Raw genomic sequence first — 24,703 nt, 5'->3', positions numbered from 1 at the left:
ACAATTTTGTTCTTGAATTTGCTGATTTTATTAGAATTATTATAGTCTTTGAATAAAAAGAAAAGCTACTAAAAGAAATGAAACGAAATGAATCGCAGTTTATATTTTGATGTGTTCGCTCTGAGGATTTGAAAGAAGAAAGTAAATTTATTTTGGATAGAATTTATTTATTCATTTTATATTTTATTTTATTAGTGTTTTAGAAATTCTACATTGTATCGTTTTTTTTAGTTTGATTTTCTAGTACTGAGGAAAGGCTTATTATTTAAAAATACAGTTTATAATTTCTTAAGTTAAGGACTTAAATAATAAAATTTCTAAAAATTGCTTTTCTATATACTCTTTTGGCATAGTTTGTTTAATAGTTATTATTATCTTCCAGAAAAAAATTCACATATTTATATATAGATTTTCTTTAATTGTATTTAAAGAAACTGAAATAAACGGATTTTTAAAGAAGCATTATTTCTATTTGCCAGCCATTGCTTTGACTGCATTTTGATGTTTCACATTGCTGTCATTTGTTTTATTTGAACTTCAAAAATTGTTAGTATTGATTTTAGTTTGAAATTCACTATATGATTTACCAAGGTGCTCATAAAAATGTAGATTTTAACATTTTTCTGTAGTTTGCTAGATTTGTATTATTTATAATTATCTTATGAGTATTACTTTGTAGAAAATTTGTTATTTATACTGGTGATGTAAAGTTAAAGCTTAAGAGTATGTACTATTATTTACACATTTTCAATTTAATTAAAATGAAAATGCCCAGTCTTTTCTTTTAAGGAAATAATTCCAAATGAGGTTAAAGTTTTAAATTTTAAACCCTTAAAGCTTTTTTAAAAAGTTAAACAGTGAAATTTAATTATTATTCTGATTTAGTCCCACAATATTGCTTCTTCTTTTCAAGCTCTGCAATTTGTTACAAATTAAGATTATCTCTTCAAGTTTTTTCCATCTTACCTTATCGAGTGCAATAGTCATCCATGGGTTCATTTTCATCTCTCTTGGATCCTTTTCAACACTTTTGGTGGATCTCTTTTCACTTTCTGTTTTTTTCCACCTTGAAAACTTTTTTGGAAAAGGCAACATTGTTTTTAAATTTATGGTCCAACTATATAATAAGAGATGCTTTTACTATTTTAAAAATGTTAGTTTTGTGATATTTTTTAAATAATTTTTAAGATTAGATATTATAATCTACTACATAATGTTGTTTTATTTTTTCCAAAAATCTCCCTTAAAATGTTTTTGTCAAAAATGAACATTCTTTATTAAGTATTCAACATTCACTCCCATATGATGTAGCATGTCTTATCAAAATCTTATATTGACATAATTCTGCCATCTTGTTATTATATCATTATTAACAATAATTAATTTGAGGCATTTTACTGCTAAAAAAAAAACAGTTTGTGATTGTTCTTACAATTGTTCTTTGTTTGCTTTTTATTCTTGTTATTTAGTTAAGTATATTTATTATCTAGGTGTCCATGTATGCTGCGTGAATAACCATAAAATATTATGTTGCTGACGAAAAGAAAGAGAGAGGATGAAAAGCAAGAAAAGGAAACAACTACCACAAAAGTCAACACTTCTATTGTATTGCCCATTCGACAAACTGCTTCCATTTTCAAGCAGTCGGTAACAATAGTTCGGAATCGAGAATCCAAGGTTAACTCTGATGTGATACATGGTCCACAAGAAAAACCCAAACAAGTTTGTTTATTCTTTCGAAAAAAGTTTCAGCCTTTGATTTTTTAAAAAAATTTTTATTATTAACTTTTTATTGTAAAATGGTTTTTTAACTGAATTTTTGTTTTAAGATGAAAATATTTTGATATAAAAGTATCAACATAGAAAAAAACTTGTAAGATTTCAATTATCATTCTCTTATTATAATATCAGCACCTTCATACATTTGCTTATTTTGGCTAATAAAAGGCTTTGGGAAAAAAAGTTTTATCTAAAAATAATACACAGTTGCAATTTCTACATATCAGGCTTGAATATAACCAGAAAAATTGAAATTTTTAAAAAAATTGATTTTAATATTCAAAAATACATACCATAAATTTTTATGATTTTTTTTTTCTTAAGACAATTACTCATAGTTAATTCTTACATTTTTAAAGGAAGTCTTATTTAATGTATCCAAAATATATTTTTAAATGTAAAATAAAAGAAAAAAATTTTAATTTATTGATACATTATTTATTAAGAATTCATGCTAACTCATATTTATTTTTTATTTTATTTTCTTTGTCATTAAACTGAATTTAATAATCACATGTTTTTTAAGATTTCCATTTTGGGATCATATTCAATATAAATAAACTAAAGTTAAACTTAATTTAATGTAAAATTTCACTTCCAGGATACTAATCAAATAGAGTTTTATTATTCTCTGTTTCCATAATTGTTTAGAATTATGTATATAAAATAATGTTGAGGATCAATATTTCATTAACTTTGTTAAGGGAGTTTTTATCTCCTAAATGACTATGTCGTTATTTTTGTATATAAAGCTTAATACAAAAGCAAATATTCTTTTTGTGATATAAAAATAAATTTTACTGTTGAAATATTCTTTATATTTTAGAAATCTGTTTCAATGCCAAAAAAACTCAGTTTATATACTTGAAAAGCTACTTTTTTTTGTCCTTAAAACTATAAAATCCAATTAATTAATAATAATGTCCTTAAAGGATTAATTATCTTGTAAAAATGCATCTTAACATTGGGATATTACTGATAGGAAGACATTTTAAATTCAGTTTTGTTTATTGAACATATGGCAAATGTATTTCCTTCTGAGAAATAAAAGTTGGATAGATTTATGTTGATGGAAAACACTTAGCAACACAATTAAAAAAAAAATCAAAATAAATGTCAAAACATAGTAAATGCTACAGTTTTTCTTCTGAAAAAGATGGAAATATCCAATCTTCTCTTAATAATTAAAAAAAATAAATCTGTTTATATCACCCATAATAACAATTACTTCAATATGTGACCTAGAGAGTTTATTGTAGTGAGTATCAAAAGTTATCTAAATCTAATTTATTGCTTTTGTAAAATTTACAATTTTACACTTACTGTTTCTTATATTTCAAATTTTCATTTTATGATTGAGACGGTTATTGAATGATTTAATTCATATATTAAGATTAGTTTATGTTTGTAGAAAACATTAAAATAATTTATATTGGTATTAGGCTATTACGCAAAATAATTTATACTATTATTTTATTATTGCATTAGCTCAAAAAATAATATACCATATTTTTATTTAAATTGTTTGAAAATTTATATTAAAAATAGTGGTTTTTTTTATTAGTTTTTATGAATTTTTCATATATTTGTTTAGTATACTAATATATGTACTATCTGATATTTAAAAGAAAACTTTCCAATATTTAAAATTTTTGTTCTTAAGTACTAAATGTTGATTGATATTTTTAACAGAGCAGCAAATTTAGTTTAGTAAAATTCTTTTGAAAACCTTATTAACATTGCTGACATGTATTTGTTTGTGACAAGTAAAGATTAATTTTTTGTAGATAAAATGTCTAAAAGAAAAGAAACTCAAATTATGGAAATGTTGAAATTGCAAAGAAAGTTAAATTTGGTAACAGAAATCAAAGTAAAAAGCAAATGTCCATTATCACTTTATAAATATTATTAATTTGTACTAGTGCAAGGAACTCATTTATTATTCAAGACTTATCAAATCAAATAAGTAAATACTTCATTAAATGAGTGTAAGCTGGGAAATAATTGTTTGAACTCATAATTTCAAAGTATGGTTAATATTAAATCTATTAAATTTTATTTTGGAGTATCTATTAATTTCTATTTTGGAGTAAATATATATATAAAAAAAATTAAACTTTTAAAAGAATCTTTCTTTAAAATCTTCTCTTTTAAATTTTTGTTATTCTATTTTAATCCTTAGAGGAAACAAAAATATTACTAAAATTTCCAAATAAATAAACAAGAAAACATAATATTACATCCTTGTGTGACAATTATCATTACAAAAAATAAGATATAATCTTATACATCATGAATAATATGCAGAACAGAAATGCATAAATTTACTATGAAATTGATTTTTATTTCTGTAGTATTGTTACAAATTATTTTTAAATGAAAATGTTAACATTAGAGGGTGAAACTGACCACAATTAAATTGGTAACATAAGAAGGTTATGTTTTTGATTTTAAAACCGTGCAAAAATTATTTTTGTGAGATTATTATTATTATTTTTGGAAGATGTTGTAGAAAAATGTCAAAATCTTGCTTTGATTTTAATTAAATTCTGGACTTTGAAAAGTTAATAGTGTTTTTCTCTCTTTTTGAAGATCACATGATTCAAACTTCATCAATCTTCAATAAAAATTGTAAATTCTTGTAAGAAACATAAATGTCATGCTTTATGTATAGAGAGATTATTTTAAAATCTTAATTTTTTTTTCAAGCTGTTTTGGGAGAAACGTCTACAAGGAATACATGCTTGTGATAAAAAAGGAAGAGTTATTGAGACATTTGAGTTGCCACCTAAAATCAAAGGTACAAAAGTTTTAAAATAAATCCCAACTTCCTGTTGTTAAAATCATCATAATCATTTCTTTATTTTGTTTCCCTTTTAGCTGTTGGCTTGCAGTTAGGAGATGAAACTATATTAAGAAGCATTGCAACAGCTTTGCACATAAATGAACATTCAATCACTGGGCAGAATAAACCTAAAGCTCTTCTTGATAAAAATCCAGGAGTTTATATCAATCCAAAACAGCCTTTAGTTCTTGTGAGTATCTGTATACATTTTTACTTTACGAGACATTTTTTAAATTTGTTCTCCTAAAATTATAATCTGTATTCAGTAACAGCATTTCGGCTTCCCGGAGTATAATGTTAAGAATATTTTAATGATTGATATGTTTAAAAACCTATAAATAATACAAAAAAATATTTATAAAAGAAATGGATGATGTTTCCATTGTAACAATAATATTTGCTTAGAGCCTGCTATATTCAAGAATATATTTAAAGGTTTTTTTTTGTTGTTGTTGTTGTTTTCTGATTTATTTAAAATGCTCTGATCAGTGCTCCATTTTAAAATACCCTGATTAAAGTTTCAAAAATTAATTACAGAACATATTAATGCTAGTGAAACTCATTAATGGGCTACATTGTGTGAATTTCATAACAAATTAATTAAAGAAATTTAGATTATAACTAGATATGTTTCCTTCCCTAGATATAATATAGGGAAGGGGGTAACTAAAATTTTTCAATGAATCTTGATTTAGGAAAGAACATTATTGGAAGATTTCTCACATAACATTGTGAATAGTTCTATATTTCTGAATAAGATCCAAAAGTATAAAAGCAATGACATGCATGATGAGAATTAGTTTTAAAAACTGAAATTCAACATTGAATACATAAATTCGAATTTTTGTTGGATTTAAAATTATTTCTCTTCATGAAACTCTTTTTATAGGTTTAAGACTCATAAAAAGCATATGATGTAATTCACAAATGGCAATTCATAGTTTTGTAGTAATACTAATTTCAGTTTCCCCATGATCCAAAGTTATTAATATATTTGTTCCTTATCCAGGGTCTTCATGTGACTGATGAAGATATTGAAATACAAGAAAAGAGAGTTCTAGAAGCAAGGAAGAGGTTACAAGAAGCTCTGAATGAATGAATTGCATCATAAAATAGACAACTGCTCATTTATTCAGTAAGTACTTTTATTTGATAAATTATTGAAATTATTAATAAAATTATTTTATTCATTATTAGCATTTTTTAAAAATTATATTTGTATTGCCATCAAAATTGGATCCGTGAATTATGAATTAAAATATAATTTTGTATCAGTGATTAAAATAGAACATATATTCTTATGTTGTAACTAATATTTACAAAATATTGAATATCTTTGCCCAACTAAAATATGCAAATGTTCTGCGTAATTCTTTAAAATGAGTTAATTTACTCCTTTTTATTAAAATAAACCTGAGTGTTTTTCAACTTACTCTGTTTTTAGTTATTTGTGTTTATCATAGTAGTTGCATTTGTAGAAAAGATGTTAAATGATCTGATTAAAACTTATAATTTAAATAAATAATAGATTTAATAAAATCACATTATTAGAATACCTAAAATTCTCTATCTACCATTTGACTTTCCATCAGGCATGCTATTAAATTTTTACACAAATAGTTATATGTCGTACTTTTTAGAAGACAATAGCCCCCTCCCATGTTATTGCAATTGCAAGATATTTCGTAATAGTAAATATTTGGAAGTTAAATAAGCAGATCTTTACATAAAAAGTAAAAATTAAATCTATAAACCTCTATCAGATAATTCTTGAAGAATGTGGGGAAAATCTTCATATTTTTTATCAGTTTCCAAGTCACTAAAAATTCTACTAAATACTTTTTATGGTTATTTAACTGTGAGCAATGGCTCGCCGTAATGCACTTTCAAAGATAAAACATTAAATTATTTTTTTTTTTAAATATTGATTTGTTTTGATATGAGATTGGCAGTCACCTCTTATGAATGAATTGAGTACAAAATTAAAAATTTCAATGCTATGTGTGACAGTAGAATATAAAATATTCTGTTAATTTTAAAATTTATGCAGGCATACTCACCGAAAGTATAAATTGAAATTTGCAAAGCACCTCAGCTTCTGAGCTATGTAGGACTCTTATGCTTCTAAGGACCTAATTGTTCTAATTTTAACAGTCTTTATTTGCACTGTAAGCATTTTCTTATATTATTATCATGTGAGAACATGATATTGTTTATGGCCAGGGAGATTTGAAGCCCGCGTAGGCAATGAATAATTGAAGCTGGAAATCACGTAGGCAATGAATAAAGCATAAATGGCAATTTTCATCTTCATCTGCTTCACGTGCTTTTACCAGTATTGCATTATTATTATGTATTTCCAGTTTTATTTTGGGAACAGGGTTCTCTCTTTTGAACTGCTAAAAGTTGCCAGTATTCCCTTCTGCCCTCTTTGTTTTTAAAAATTCTTGCCTATGTAGCATGTATCACATTTGTTTCCAATAGTCATGTCTTGGATTCAGTAAAAATTACTTTGAAAGAGTAAATTCATCTTTATTCCTAAAAGTTTCCAATTTGAAATTAACTGATTTGTAACTTTTCATAATGACTATATTTTTTTTTTCCAGATGACCTTTCATCACAACATTTTTATCGTATAATAAAATTTAAATATGAAAATAATATTTTGTAATTGAAAAAAATTCATATTTGCTTATTGTAAAATTTGGAATAGTGTATAAAGTTATTTTTAGTTATCTAATCTAAAAATTAAAACTTTTATAAGTTATACTATTGTGATACAACCTATTAAAAGTATTATTATTATTCATATGATTGTTAAAAAATATATGCTTATTTATTTTAGATTATAATAGAGTTACAATTTCTATTACATGTCTCTGTTAATGGAACCTTGAACATTTTATAGCACAATCAGATTTATACTTTGTATCTGTAATGCTTTATCAGGGACTTAATATATTATCCCCATTTTTGATTATTAGTTAATATATCCCCATTTTTAATATTAGGTTTAATATATATTGTGACAATATACTGAAATAAAATTTATTTATTTCTGTAAAGGAAAAGGTACTCACCAGTTGGCAAACATCTAAATATAAGAGAACTTCAATGATCAGAATACACTGATATGAATGCGAGAAATTCAATAGGTTAAATAAAAATTAATTAAAGAAGACATCAGATTTGTTTGTTAGAATTTTTAGTGTATAAGACAGTTTGTGCTATGCTATATCAGATTCAGTATTAAAATAGTGGAATACAAAGGAATTAAGAAAACAAACTTGAAATGTAAAACCCTGTTCAAAAATTTACTTATGAGGAAATAAAAATTTAGTAGATGTTATAAAAAGGAAGTAGCTCATGATATTAGCACTAGAATTCTAATAAGGAAATTTTTTGAAAAAAAAGTTACTTATGCTGAGTATAAGAACTTTGTTTTATATTCAATTCAGTGTTAAAGTCTTAAGGAAATTAAGAAAGTTAAAAAACAGATAACAAATGAAAAACAGAATAGGGTCACCATAAAAAACGTTAGGCATTGCGAAGCAAATGGTGAATACTCTGTAAGAATGTGAAAAATAGATCTGGAGTAATTGCACATTGTGCTCAGAAATGAAGACAGACACTGCAGCTAACAGATAGCTTATCGGTGAAGTGAGTGTGTTTTTCAAACATCGGAAGAAAAGAAGCTTAAGAAAAACTTTAATTTATGAAATTAAATTTAACAAACATAAAATTTAGAAAACTATAAATGCTGTATGATTTATATTTTTAAAAAAAACCCATCAGAAATTAAAGTGTGTCTGATACACATTACATATCTACATACCTATACTTATGTTTTAAATCATATCAATGCGGTGATTCACCATTTACAAATCAAAATAACTTCATTCAGGATGTCTGTACTGTTTTTATTATTTTTTCAATTTTTATTTTTTTTCCAAAAATAGATATGCATATGCTTCAGATGTTGGAATTTCTCTGTATTTTACATGCTGTTTTGACTTTAGTTTCTTATTTTTTTAATGACTTTTAACCTCTTGCATCTAGTTAAATAAAATCAAGTCTTGGGCAATAATTTACAGAATTCTAGAAAGGTGGCTGCGACATTTATTTTGTGTGAAATTAAAGTTTTGTTTTAGTTTTTAATCCATATTTCCTCTGATGACTTAAGCCAAATTCTTTCAACTATTCAGAATTTCTCTTAAAAGTGAATTTCTGTAAATTTATATGAAGTAGACTTCTATCCTATGAATACTTGCTCTTTTCCTATTGGAAAAAATGGAAGTATTTTGTGTCCTTTTTTGTATCATATACATGATAAGTCTTTTTGTCATTGTTGTTCATTTAAAAAAATTAATTTGAGTTCCTTCTTTGTTTTGTCTATCTAAGGTCAATCATCTAGTTCTGCTTTTATTAAAAACCCTTTTGCAGTGATGAATTTGGAAAATATATGCTATCTTGCATTCCATCTAAAAAGGAAATTTGTTTTTATTACTGTCTGGACACATATCTTATTGTTTGTTGTTCTCAAGTTTATTTGAAATTTGAGACTCTTTTCCAACTTAATTGTCACTATCTTTATGTATGTGTTTTTATTTTGTGTAGAGCATTTGGGAGTTTTTTTTTTTTTTTTAATTATTGTTCTTTAAAGATTTTATATGTAGTAACTTTGTAAATGTATCCTCTTTTTAAGAATATATAAATTTAGGACCTATATCAATATATTATATGGAAAAAAATATTACTTTTTATTTCTTTTATTAATTATATGTTAAAGCAAACTTTGGAAACAATGAAATTGTTATTTTTACATTTTTGATGTGCTATTTTGTTACTGCTCCATGTGTTAATAACTAAAATATTTTCTTTCCTTTTCTTTGCAGTATAAAGCTGGGGCATAAAATTCACAAATCAAAACTAATCAGAAAGACATTTTAAATAATCATGCATCATTATCATAATAAATTCCACTAGGTCAAGTCTCAGCGCATCAGCAAAATGGTCCAACATTAAGTACAAATGCATTTTTTAAATTAATTTATGTGGAAGAAATACTGTGTTATAAGCATTCTTAATGTGAATTAGATAGTTTTTGACATACTTTTTATATACACTTATGTAAATTCATTGAAAGTTGTAAATAAAATCACAATCTTTTGTATGAAAATGCTGCCTTTATTTTTTCATTGTATAAACTGAAAATGTGTCAATTACAAGAGAAACATAAAAGTTGGATTATTTAAGAGCTGCAGAGATTGGGGGAGGAGGGCACGTCACATAAGAATATTAAATCTTAATTGGAATATATTTCAGAACAAAAGAAAAAGAATGACATGCTATAAACTTTTTCCATACATTTATTTACGTGTGCTAATTTAATTGAAATTTGGTTATCTATGTTATTTGTTGTTATATCTTGTCTTTCTATATTATTTACAATTCATAGTTAATGTGCTTCTCTACTGTGGTTGGATTATTGATGGTGTCATTGAATTATGTCTATAGATATTCCTTTTCTTATAATACATTATTGAACGTTTATGCATCTATATTCTCTGTGTTTTGAAATGTATTGAATCAAGATTTAATGCTCTTGTGACAATTAATTATTTTTCTATATTGTACTGTAAATAAGAAAATTTTATCTTATCAAATTTCATGGAGGATTATTGACTGATTAATCTGATTATTGAAATTTATAAAATATTAGTTTTTTAAGTATCTTTATTCTATCTGAAATATTTACTTTAATGATCTAATTTAATATTTGTGGGAGTGAAATTGTTTTGATTTCTGCAAATGTGTATATGCGATTTAACTAATTTAAAATCATTGCAAAAAAAAGGGGGGTGTATGAATTCTGGTTATATATATATCTTATTTGTAAGAATTTTAACATTTTGATAATTCTTATAGAATGATTATTTATTTTTAGAAAAAAAAAGTGTACTAATCACTGAGATAGGAATTAGGAATGAGTGAAAGAATTAATGGCACATCATTAATTAATTTTCATCTGACCTTACACAAAATCAGTAGAAACCAATAAGTTTTGTTTGTGTTTAAAAAAGAAAAGTGATGAAAAAGTAATTATTCTATTTAACTTTTGTCCAGTTTTATTTTAACAAAGATTTCCATCCAGTATCTTTATTATTGAAAGGAAATTACAGAATTTTGTGTCATTTGTGTGTATGAAAAGAAATTTCAAGGATTCTTAGGTTAAAAAGTTTAAAATTTCTTTCATTTTTAAATATATCCATCTCTTCTTTAGCTTATATTTTAAGAAGGTTAATTATCTGTTAGTATATGATTAATTATTTGTTTTAATTGTCCTAAGTACAAAGTATTCTAAAACATCATTTACAAACTTTAAAGCCTGGGTCAGGCACACAGAAATAAATTATTTTAAAGGCGTCACCAAGAGTTCATGGAGTCACCAAGGACGTCCACTAAAGGGAGCTCTTTTTTATTAGTGAATTAGGTAAATAAAAAAGGATATACCAAAAAAATGAACTACAGGGATTTAAGGGATTACAAATTCTCAAAAGTAAAGTTGTATGGGCAAAAGCATTACAAGTCATATATAGCATAACTGATAAAATTGTTAGTAAAATGGAGTATCGGCAATAATCTCTTAAATAATACTTAGATAAGTGTTCTGAAGCTTGTCATTTAAAGCTGCTACTACAGACTTTACATGTTATTTATATTCCATTAAACCTTTCTTAAACACTTTATTTATTTTTACTGATTAGAAGTCCCCTGTAGTGGTTATCTTTTATGGTTACAACCCAATATTCTATTGTAAAAATAATTTGCCTGTCTTAACAACCAAAAGTTAAATATTTGAAATGCAATTTTTTTTATACATTTTTGTGATGATACCTTTTTTTTATACATCTTATGAAGAAAAAGCTGTGTGTATTTAATGTTCATTTTGCAGTTATATTTAATAATACTAAAGCAGAAATTTGTGTCTTGGCTGTCTGTCCAGTGTTGCTTTACAAGTCAAATTTTGGAATTAATGTTACTCAACTTTATGCAAATATACTTTGGAGAATGGGAACATGCATTTCAAAGCAATTTTTCCACACCCTTGAATCAGTTGACTTCCCCAAAACTGAAGCAGAATTACAATGGTTTTAAAGATAACTTCTGAAGTTATAATTACATACAAAAATAGTTACTAATTACACCAAATTAAATTTTTTTAAAAAAATCATGTATTCAACTTTTTAATTATATATTTAATTGTATAGTTTTTACCCAATTTTTTAAATGGAAATATTTTTAGATATGATCTACAATATTAACTCTATTTGTCGGAATTGAATTCAGGTTTATTTCCTTGCTTTGTCAAACGTTTAAATTGTTTGTTTTTCTTCTGTTGAAACAATTTTTTGTATCTCACATAATTTCTTAAATTGTTATTTTTACTTTATTTAACATCTTGAATTTTGCTTTACTTGATATCTTAAATCATGAAGTAATGAAAAAGTAGTAAGTGGTCCATGGCCAGCCATCTGGGGGCGGGGGTGCAGTGGATGCTATGCACCGGGGCCCTCAATATGGCCAAGAACTAAAATAACATTATGAGCAATTAATAAGTGAGCAATGAACATTCCATGCAAAAAATTTGAAAAATAGAACTGCACACCATTTAGCACGTAAATCACAAGAACAAATTATTCCTGCATTAGGAAATAATGTCCTTAACAAAATTAAAGACCATATAAAAGCCACCATGTGCTATAGTATCCAAATGGATTATATTCCTAATATTTCACTTCAGTTATTATTTGGTATATAAATTTTGAAGAGAAAAAATTAACTATAAATGAATCATTTATAAGATTTATTGAAGTAACTGATATGATGGTGTAGGACTAGAAAATTCTATTAGAAAGATTAAGAGAGCTTCATTTAAATATTATGAATTGTAGGCGACAAGCATATAATAACATGAGAGGGAAATATAAAAATGTATTACCTAGAATAATTGCTCTAAACCCTAATGGAATTTATGTATCTTCCCTATTACACTTTTTTAATGTATTAATTTGCGATGCAATTTACAACAGTATATATTGTACATTTTTTTTTGGGGGGGGGGGGATTTTGCAATTTTTATATTGTTTATTTTTTGCATATACAAAAAGATGGGACATTCTATAAAAGCATTTAAATGTAATCTTAAACCATTATGCAATACTCTTTGGGAAACTAGAATAGATTCGGTTAAAATAATGTATAAACAGTTTGTACAAATTTTAATGCCCTAGAAGAGTTTATGGACGCAAATAACGATAATAAATTGATATACGAAGCAAAAATCTATTGGATTAAATACAAGAAATACCATTTATTTTCTGTTTAATAATATAGTTTGCAACTTTGTCTAAAATTAACACTATCAATAAACTATTTCAAGCAAAAACAATTGTTCTTGACTCGTCTTTTAATTTAATTAATAAAATTAAAACTTGAATCCAAAATTTAAGAATGAAATTCAACACATTTTTGGAAGAAGCAAAAGTGATACCACGTAATTTGAATATTTCAGAACATTTTCGTAAAAAACAAATTCGAAAGATAAAAGGGTTACACTCCGAAAAGCAGAATTTGAAGTTATAGAAAATCCAGTAGAGAAATTTAGATGTTATTTTTTAGCACTGTAATTGATACTGTATTATATAACTAGAAAATAGATTTAAAAGTATTTCAAACTAATCATTGATATATAAATTTGATTTTGTGTGAAAGGGATGTAAATAACGTACAAGATTTACTGCAATACATACTAAATAATTATAATGTGTTACTCCTAACTATATTAACTGTGTTAATTTTTCTTTACGATGGCAGTTACCATAGCTAATTCTGCCTTCTTTCATCAAATTAAAATTAATAAAAAACTTTCTTCGATCAAGCATGTGTGTGGAACGCTTACATGCACTTGCTATACTGACAATCAAAAAATTGTAATTTTTCCGAAGTAATCAATTGTAAAACAAAAGCATGCATTAAATAATTATGCAATAATATTATATATTCGTGTTTGTTATTTTTTTACTTTATAAAAAAGTTAGGGCCCCAAATGGTTTCTTGCACCCGGTCCCCTTTATAGAGAAGGCCGGCTCTGAAGTGGTCTTATTGCTTATGAATATTAAACTCTCCTTCTCTGTCTCTATGATCTTAAGCAGAAGGTAATGGTTAATGCTGGATTAGAATTTTCGTGCCATCTTAAGTGCACATATATTTTTAGAAGATTTTTGTAATTTCTAAAGCTATAGATATTTTGAACTGTGCATTTCATAAACAACTGGTAATTCTCCGCATTTGAGATTTAAAAAAAAGTAAGACTATTAGTTTGTTATTTATTTATTCCATATAAATAGATTAATTTATAAACATTTTTTTAATTCATTGAATCATTCTAACAAATGATCCATTTAAGAAAATTCTAATGTTATGGCACATTGTTTGGGGAGTTTTTTCCCATTTTTTTTTTTTTTTTTCTTTTTCTTTTCAAAGTGTCTTTCGAAACATAACTGCTTATGTGGTCAGTTAAAACTGCATGTTGTCTTCCGCTGTAACATAACTTCACCTTCTTTTTCTTCATTTATAATGTGCAGATAATAAAGAGGATGTTTATTTCTTAGCCTTTAACAATAAAAGAAAGTCACGAGGTTGAATATTTAACAAAACAATGAAAGAGGTTTGAATTATATTGAAACAAAGGAAATTATAGTTAAAATTTATGCAGAAAATATCCTTTAGGTATTGTCAAAATTCAGGGAAGATTGGCATTGTAATTATGCATGAATTTAATCCCAGAAGAATTTTAAATAAAGATATTTTTGTCGTAAGGCGAAAATGGGAAAATCTTTTTTTTAACATAAATAATAAAAGCTAACATCGATTTTAATTTTAAAAATGTTTAAGGACAAATACAGGCTTTAAACAGAACTCCCCCCCCCTCCCCCAAAAAAAATCGTTTTCAGGAAATAATGAATTGTGGGAAACATAAATACCAAGAAGTAAAATATGATTAATCGAATAATAAATTGAATAAATTTGTATAAAAAGTGCTCGAGATATTAAAAATATTGTAATATTATTGCATTAAAGAAAATACATCTCAAGAATAATAAAATTCCATCTGCAAATTATGTAATCTGCGTTTCTGCAGAAATATGTCAAGTCCGAGATTATATAAGGAATTCAATAATGTCATCATCCAATTCGAGAATTTATTTTTTGTAAGAGTAATTAACAAATTCTTTTTATTTATTTAGAATAACTATTGCAAAATGAAATTTCAATTGATTATTGATATAGAATTCTTTTTAAATTAATTAAATGAACAATAAAATAAATGAATTAAATAAAATTGTTTTTATTTTAGAATTTTTTTTAAATTTTAATATTAAGTTGAAAAATTAATTAGGGTAAGCTTTCAAAAGAACCTTTAAGATGCGTTTTTTAAAAAGAAAGTATACTTCAAAGATTCCGAACTTGCTTTTCACCGAATTAAAAGTAAGGAAATGACTCACCAATCTATGCAAAAATGATTGAATATATTAAAGAAAATACAAATAGAATGTTTATTAAAAAAATCTTTATTGTTATCAAAAATGAACTGAATTTAATACTTAATTAACTGATTTAAAGACAATTTTCCAATGAATTGTAATCTAAATTCCTTCTGCCACCAACCCCATTCTCTTTTCCGCCCCTTATTAACTAGTTATTATTTTGATCTTATATTACGTCACTTTTCCCCATGGCTAATTGAAAAAAAAAATTAAAAGGATAAAAATGGATAGATGTTGTTATATTCCTATTTCTTCCTTTTTTTTTTTTTTTTTTTTTTTTTTTTTTTTTTAGCGCAGGGCTACCACAACTATAACATTACCAGCTTTGTTTTGAAATATTTCCATGACTTTCTAGTTGATAAATTACTGTTTGGTATTCATTTCAAATATTATTTTCACAGTTTATCTCCGTCTCTTACACAAGAAACATAAAGAGAAAGTACAATACACACCCGAGAATCCGGTTCACGATTATCCGGCGTAGTTTCTTTATGTAGTTAATTGAGGAAGGCAAGGCATTGCATTGGCAACATTACCAAGGCATTGGAAGTGGACTTCTGTTACGATCCTCCTAAGTGTCGTGTGCAAAATGCAAGTTATGGCAGGAAAAGAGCAGCGTACTGCTCGTAGTTCACTGTTTCGTCAGTGTATAACGGACCTTAATTGCTGCCGCTGTTCTTAACAAATATTTGTAAATTTTTCTTGGAGTATTCTTAATATTTCTTTAAGTATATCACTGTAAAGTGTACAGAATTCATGCTAAGAAGTGAACAGTTTATATCCTTTAACACACTTTTTTTCTAATAAATTTTTGTATTGCAGTATATAAACATATATAAACTACCAGCACAGAGCCTTCTATTTTAACTGGACACGTTACCGGCAACTGCTTCTATCTTTCATCGGGCCGCGGCCACGTTCACATTCTATGAGACTTGAGATAAATGGAGGGTTTAGTACTCAATTAGAAGTGAGGAAATGCTTATTTTAACATTTGAGTTTTGGTATAAAAACTTTGTCTTCTGGCATTGGTGGACAAAGAAATGAGTTCATAGAACTCCGGCTAATCCGACTCTTTTGTTATCCGACCTGCCCTTCCCCAACATTAGGCTGGATATTCAGGAGTATACTGTATTATAAATTTGGCATCGAGATTTTGATGAATTTCCACGTTTTCATCCTCGCTGTTTATCTCGCCGATTATTTCTTTGTATCTGCCTCTCTCTGTACTTATAAAGGTCATGCCTTACATAAATAAAATTTGGTATAGAGTTTTCTGACCAAGATTGTAGATTTGTCGAAAAGAGCGCTTACAAAGTATTTATAAAAAAATTATCGCTAGATTAAGAAGCACAAAACCCTGTCCTAGTTTACATGAAATTCGGAAGTAGACTTGCGCATGACTTTCAAAGATTTACCGTCTTCTTCCAAACTCCTTGCTTTACATTTATATTGTCTAATAAAGGCAAGGAACAATTCCGCAGGTTTTAAAAAGGATATTTTGTGACAGTTTCCAGGCAAAGTATTTTTGAATAGATTAGTCTTGTATGTTTTTCCTACATTCAATATAAAAGATGAAAAAAAAATATTACTGAGGTTATGCATTTTTCTAGGGTGTAATGCGGTAATAAGTAATTTTGGCAAAGCGTAATCCTCATAAATTTCTCTAAATGATACAAAGATTTAAAATCTTTGACACCAGTGCTGCAGTGAATCACTTTAGCACGTCTTAAGATGATACAATATGCCTGAATCATCTGTTTTAACCCTTTCTAGGGCAGTGGGAAGTATGCTTCCCACCAAATTTATCAATCTTTGTATGAAATTATGCATGTTGGCATAAGTTCTGACAAATATTTTTAGTAAGTCAGAGACTTAGAGGCTTTAGTTCTTTATCTCAGACAAAATGATGTGTCTTGATTCGCTACTTAATTATTAATTAAGCAAATTAATTAATGAATCAACTTAAATTTATCTAATAAGCTAAATGAATCCCTTTTCTTATTCTAATTTCAAGCCTAAAAATATTTTAACATAATAGGACTAGAAAAAAAATGGCCCTTTAAAGGGTTAAGGAAATAAGGAGCAAGGAATAGTTCTCCTCCCCCTCCCCCCCAAAAAAACTATAGGGGGTTAGTTAATATTCAATAATGTTTTCGCTTTATTGAATAAAGGGGTCGCTTTTACTTGTGTCTTATCTATTCTTTTATCTTTAAGTTTCATATCTTTTACCCCTGCATAAAATTGTGGACCTTGAAACTGGCCCTGAATGGCACGAATATTCGAATTTTTATTTTCAAGAATGTTTTCTGCTTCGTAGAATAACGAAGAAAACCGAGTATCCAGTTTGGGTATTTTTTTTCTTTCGTCAGATTGCAGCCAATATTTTATAAGAGACTACAATTTTAACAACAAAACTATTTTCTGAACTTCATCTATCTGTAGCATCTTCCAGTCATAATTATTTCATTTTTTTAATGTATTTTTATTAACACACCATTTTATTCCCATACTAAAGTTTAGATAAAGATGTCATTCCCCCATTTATTGTTCTTTATCAATCGAACACTTTCGGGATGGTCTTCTTTCTTTGAATATGCTTTTAAATTTATTTACAAGTAGCTATCTACTCTAGGCAATGACATGCTTTATTTAATTAATTAGAAGAACATAATGCTGAAATGATTTTAGTTACTTCATGAACAAGGAGGATACTGATAAAAATTTCAAAGCAGGTTTGATTTGATTTTTATATATCTTATAAGTCTTTATAACTTTTTTTAAATCTTAAATGCTAATATATTTTGAAAAATAAGAATTAATTAATTGTTATTATTTACCATATAAATTGAGTTTGTTCTTTTTCATACTCATATCAGAATTGCTTTTCCCTCGCCCTTTGACAGAAAAGAAGTTAATAGAAATGTATACTGCCCGAAGTTTAGATACTTTATAATGCTTATTTAACTTTCATATTGTACAAATGATTATAATTTTTAAAAAAAGATAATTTAAGTTTTTTTTTAATTGCATGTTTTCCCAAAAATATTTAGGAAAATAGTATCGTCAGTATATTTTAAATTGAATCATGCATATTCGACATTTCGCTATATTTTGTTCGAATATTTGGGATTTTCATTTGTTGATGACTTAAATCCCATTGTAATTTCTTTGTCAATATTCTTGTTTGAGTTTAACAATAACGAAACAAAACTTGGTTGTCTTGCTCAATAACAAAAAGTTATTTATCTTGTTGATAGATGGCAGCACAATAATTTTAAAAAATTGAAATCATAATGCAATGGCTGTTAAATGCTACCATTCTATTACGAAAGTTATGATGTTTTTTTTAAACTGAAGTACTTGGTATGATCTTTTGAATGTCTCTTTTGGCAATCAGCTGTTTCTCCAGAACTATTAATTCCCTAAAAAGAGTTTCCTTTTGCTTTAGCATCAGATTGTGATACATATATAAGTCTTGTCATTTTAATAGCCTTAAATACAAAATCAGTTTTAAATATTTTGCGGAATTACGAAATAAGCATTGTAAGGGTTCTTCTTTTAACATAGTGATAAATTTAGTTCCACATTTCAACACATTTTTAATTCAATCAAATTTTGAAGATTTATTTCAGGTTAATATTTTTAGTAACTTTGCAAAAATAAATATGTTATTATTTATTGATTTATAATGATTCTTTGTTGCGCGTTATCCATGTATACGTACAATAGTATTTTAGTACACGTTCGATGTTTATAAATACTGTAATAACTAAATGAAACACATCGGGACCTGACTAATTATGCTTCACAAAATGCAAATATTATACTAATATTTTATTGTATTTTCATATATTTGGCTAGTATTTTTAAAATTTTTCTCTATACTTTCTTGTGTTTCTCCTCTTTCTACCTCAGCTGTCTAATTGGGAATCCAACACTTCTTATACCTGTGCTGTTACCGTGTGCCTGAAATTTCCTAATAAAGTTTTATAAATTCACAATGTCATTGGAAACATAACTGTTTGTGTAGTTAGCGTTAAAGCTGCATATTGTCTTCTTCTCTAACGTAAAACCGCCTTGTTGTTCTTCATTATACTTTATAGATATTAAAGAGAATATTTATTTCTTTATTATTTGCAACTTCTTTTTAGCAATAAAAGAAAATCACGAGGTTTATTATTTGACGAAACAATGAAAAAGGTTTAAACTACATTGCAAAAGGGAAAATTTGCATCATAATTATATTGGTTTTCTTAAAAAACAAAATTAAAATGGTGTGTCTTATTTTCAGAAATTATGGCGGAAAAAATCAAACTATTTTTTAAAAAAAAAATCAATTCGAATTATTAAAAAACAGCCCGTCCACATTCCTATCCACAAAGACATATTTGTGTCAAACTGAATAATGGTCATCAAATGGTTTGATGAGATATTTAAACTTATAACAATACAGAAGGTAAAAAGCAATACAGAAAACATTAATGGTTTTTTGGGGGGGGGAGGGGGTGGTAAATTTTCGGTAAGGCTTTGGGTGATTTACTCATTTTTCTTAATTTCATTATTATAAGAGAGTTGAAATAGTAGTATTTTTTCATCAAGTATAATTTTTCCTTGAATTAAAAAGAAGAAAAAGTAAACAATCTGACGCACAGTCGTAAAAAAGTTAATGAACTGTAAAGCAACTTAAATAAATGCATAAGCTTCTACATTAATTGAATTAATGGATCAATTTCGATAATTTACTTTTAAAGCAACGAATTTCACTTTTTATTAACGATTATAATAAAGATAACATTTTATAATGAGAGTAATTAAAAGAAATAATTCTCTTATCAGAGAAATTTTCCTTTCTTTCTACTCAATTTATCACCACCTCTTCTATTATATCGTAAAACACGATTCTAACAACGCTCTTATCTGAGGCTTCTAACGCAAATTTAAGATACCAAATGAGTGAAGTTTGGAGTAAATAAACTGTTCTTTCATCTCATTTTCTCTTTTTCGAATAAATTTTACTTCTCGGTTTTCAGTTTCAAAAAGAACGAAACGGAAAAAAAAAGTACTTCGAAGAATGAAACAGATAAGGCATTAAATTACTGCTCATCTCTCACTGAACACATGCAACTAAACTCGACCAAAATGACAGACAACTAACAGCACCGATAAGATATTCGAAACAGGCGCGAAACTTTATCGTTTGCTGCACGCGCGGGAAAAAAAAGAGGAAAAGATTAGAAAAAATAAAAAAAGAGAGTAAAGAAAGCAATATTTTAAATCGTTTGCTCTCTTGCCTTTGCCATACTAAACTTGCTAGTCTTTTTTTTTTTTGATTGCTTGTCTAATAATATATCATTAAATGCATTGGAACAAGAAAGATAGAAAATCTTTTGAGTTCTCCGAAAAATTTGTAAATCCTCCATTAAATTGAGGCTTTGATTTATAAGTGCAGTGCGAATCGTCTCACGTATGATGCACAAGCATTAATGCGTTGAATGCGCATATGAAAGCTTAAAATAAATTGGCCTTTTAATTAATCGAAAGTGAAGGTTCTCGTAATTCTTGCAACATACTAGAGTATGGTGGATATTCGATTAACGAATATAATCAAAAGACCTTTAAATTAAGCTCTTCGATAAGCCTAAACATTCTGTTCTCGTGTTTTTTCAAACAAATGTGGTCGCACTGTATCCTTCAGATACACCCGTATATATTGTTAAAATTAGTAAATAATATAGATTAGTATTAGAATAATATATAAGCACAATTTAAAGCAGACACAAACAGAAACTCAATATATTTTTCTTGAAATTAAACTAGGAAGATAACTCGACAGAATTTTCTCTCACAGATGGCATCATATAGTTACTGAAAAACGAAGTAATCGTGTATTTGTCAGATAAGGCGGCACGCTTTATGGAATGTTAAGGGTCAGTGATGTTCCCTCTGTTAATTAAATGGTCAATTTTGTTTCATATTTTTAAAGAGTTAATAATTTATTTAATTTAGCCTCTTTATAAAATTTTATTTCCTTTGCAAAAATGTTTTTTTTTTATCATCTATCTAATTATTATCTGGACAGTCGGGCATCTACATCTGATCTTAATATTACTAAAGAAGAATTTTAATGTTCAAAAATATTCTAATAACTAGGTGAACGTGTTGAAACATATACAAACTTGATCAACTGTATTTAATAAACGGTTATTGATAATATTATTGAAATATTCTATAATACGCACATTTGTGTTGCTTATAAATACAAATTATTTATTTGGCAGTTAGGAAAATGAAGTTATTAAAAAATCGATTACTTTCCCTCCCCCCCATCCTCTTAGTCTAGTGATCCTAAGCAGCTATCTAGTCCGAAAATCTGACAATGTAAAAGGTACAGTAAAAAAAAAAAAAAAAAAAATGCAAATTCTAGCGAAAGCTCTTAATGCAGAATACGAAATGAGTCTGCACATAACATCTATAAATCTATTTTGAATAAAAAGATAAAGATATTATGTTTGTCCAATTTACAAGGTCAGATGATTAAAGCATTAGTAATATACCAGTAGCTCAAATTATGTTATTATTAAGTAGATAAATAAAATAACATTATGCAAATTTTAAATTCTGCTTCGTTTCTTTTCTTTATTTGCCTTATTAACAGCACGTATATACTGCGATTACAAATATCTAATATAGACATGCATTTGAAAAGGGGTATAGAGTTCTATTAGAAGATTACATAGCTCTGAGGGTGCTATGAATCTAAACAGTTTAAGTAATTCATTATCAGGACCGGATTATGCCTTTGTGGTGGTTTGTTAGGAGCGAGAATAGAATCTGGGACCTTGTGGTTAGCAGCCCAGTAACATGACCACGATAGAAAAGCAATTGATCAGGTAGCGTAGCTGTTAACTGGTATATACGCTTCTCACCACAGACTCTCCCTCCAGTGAGCCGTAGGTGAGATGAACGATAGAGCTGTTGATTGGTGATGTATTAGCTGTTGATTCTTATGCGCCTGTACCCATTTGAACATTTGAGAAATACCAAGCGTTATGACGATTGTGTGTGGGTGAGTGGTTGTTGTTGCTGATGCCGTTGCGCCAAGTGAGTCTGACGGCTTTGTGTTGCTGCGTCAAGTGAGTGCGACGACTTTGTTTTGCTGTGGGTAGATGGCACCACAACAGCTGTTGAAGGATCATCGTCCGAGGTCACCAATGTGGCGGTTTGTTAGGAGCGAGGATAGAACCTGGGACCTTGTGGTTTGCAGCCCAGTAACATGACCATGATACAAAAGAAATTGCTCGGGTAGCGTAGCTGTTAACTGGCTTATATGCTTTTCACCATACCTTTTTGGGGATTACAAATAATAGGTGTTTTAAAGCTAACTTTCCACTTCCTCCTCCCCAATATTCAAGAAGATCTGATTTTTTAAATTTAATATTCATAAAAGCAATTTTCATTGAACAAATATCGGTAAAGATTAAAATTACAGAATATTTAATTGAAAATTCATCGTATCTCGCGCATAAAAAATTTAAAATAAAAAATAATTTTTAATAAAATGGCAAGAAGAAAGAGCAAAGATTTTTAATGCTCTCTAAATGTTCTAATACAAAATTTGCTCCAGCTGTTGATTTGTAAATTATTGAGACAACTGAAAAAGAAACAACAGCAACTTTTATCTAGAAATAGATTTTTGAAGCATGAAAAAAAAAATATACAAAAATAATATTTTGAAATTTTATTAAGTTTCTGATTACATCAAATGAAAGTACTAAATCAAATGAAAGTAAGGAATTAATTTGCATTAAAAAAATGCAAAACATCGAACCTCTCCTCGTCCTTTAGTCTGTTGCCTATTCTATTCATTTGATAATCCGGTTCTTCCATTCAAAAACGAATTTGTTATCTGAATGAATTCCTTACCGCATCACTATCAAAGATTTTTCACTGTGTTTGGTTAGGAGTAAACATCCTGAAAGCCAGTATCCCCAAGTCAGTACGACCACGCATGCGCAGAAAAAGAAAACTGCTATCCGGAGAATGGCAAGCATTTACCCCAACGTGATAACTATATGGCATTATTCAATCATTTTTTCGTTTTGCGCATGCGTGATTCTAACAACCTAGTAATATCGGCTTAAGATTAACACTTATACACACATCGGTAAATATCATAAGCTAAATCTGTTAATAGACATTTAGCAGACGATTCCTTTTCAGACATTTTATAACTGCTACTACTTTTATTTTGTTAAAATATTATTTAAAAGTAAAAGCAAACGATTTTTTCTTTGATAAACATATTTTATAAATATTATTTCGTTTATTTTTTGTATAATAGCTGATGATCAATTGTAAACATTCTGGAATGTTTGTAAGTTGTATGTTGAAAGAATAAACAAGCCGAATGAATTCTAAATTGCTTGGAGTATTATTTTAGTTTTAAGAATTTAAGATGCTCTGCAAGCTCTATTTTGAAGCTTAAAAAAGCGGGTAGTTTTCTAGAAAGCATGTAAAAAACACTCCTCCACCTGCATGTAGTATATGCCCAGCTCTAGGCAATAGTGAATTTCGAATAGCAAATTAGACAGCTGTCTAGAGCATATGGTTAACAGTAAGCAGATTTATCAAAAGAATTATATTAACTTATTTACCAAATTTGTTATTAACAAATAAATTTGCCAAAAATTAAAATTCTATGAATTACAAAATAATAAGCTATTAAACATTAATAATAACTTTATTAATGCTTTAATAAGTAAAATACAGTTTAAATCTGTGTCATTTCTAATAGTGTTTATAGAAATACAGGACGTCTAATTAAAGAATATTGTTTACAAACAGTGAAGTCACTAGCCATATAAGTAAATAAAAAAGTTCTAATTTTAGGGTAAACAACAGAAAATGAGAGAAATACCAAACTCAACAATAAACCAGAGCAATGTGAGGTTTCTTAAACACCATTAATTAATGACTGTCAAAATTTGAAGCTTAAGAATATTCTTCTAAAGAAGATATTAAGACGAAATTGTAATAAAATATTTAATTGAAAATTATAGTGATCCTTATTTCCAAGGAATCAGCTGATAGCTGAAGGCGGCTAGTTAAAAATAAATGTTCAGCTATTAAGGCAAGAGATTTCAACATGGAAACACCATAAATTATACCTTTAATGATTTGGAATATTACGATTGCGAAAATGCTGAACACATTTATTTTTATATTTATACAAATGTTTTCGTTTGTTTAGTAATAACGATAATTTTTGTAAATTAGAAGAACGATTCTAATTCTGATATTTTGATTTTCTTTCTTGAATGGTAAATATCTATAAACGATAACGATTTATGAATGACATTAATTTGTTGAAATTTATTAAAACAAGAAAAATATGTTATATTAGTTTTATTTTTCTTCTAATTCAACGTGTTGAAAGGGAAATATTACTATATAGATAAATAAATAT

The 24,703-nt window shown here is 27.2% G+C and overlaps 1 protein-coding gene across 2 annotated transcripts; it reads left to right on the top strand.

Annotated features, from left to right (window-relative positions):
• Nucleotides 1–51: 51 nt before the first annotated feature.
• On the top strand, nt 52–9,776 carry LOC129969171 (methyl-CpG-binding domain protein 2-like). Of its 2 annotated transcripts, none has more exons than XM_056083607.1 (6): nt 52–141; nt 1,491–1,722; nt 4,489–4,579; nt 4,660–4,814; nt 5,634–5,759; nt 9,520–9,776. In XM_056083607.1, the coding sequence occupies exons 2-5, from the start codon at nt 1,528–1,530 to the stop codon at nt 5,721–5,723; spliced, it is 531 nt and encodes a 176-aa protein (XP_055939582.1). In that variant the 5' UTR covers nt 52–141; nt 1,491–1,527; the 3' UTR covers nt 5,724–5,759; nt 9,520–9,776. The 2 variants fall into 2 exon arrangements, with proteins under 2 accessions (XP_055939582.1, XP_055939583.1); XM_056083608.1 differs by lacking the exon at nt 52–141 and adding an exon at nt 462–546.
• Nucleotides 9,777–24,703: the final 14,927 nt, after the last annotated feature.

Source organism: Argiope bruennichi, chromosome 5, assembly GCF_947563725.1.
Source record: "Argiope bruennichi chromosome 5, qqArgBrue1.1, whole genome shotgun sequence".
In the NCBI taxonomy this organism is placed as follows: Eukaryota; Metazoa; Arthropoda; class Arachnida; order Araneae; family Araneidae; genus Argiope; species Argiope bruennichi.
The sequence above is the reverse complement of the archived record's forward strand: the minus strand, read 5'-3'. Positions and strand labels throughout refer to the sequence as shown.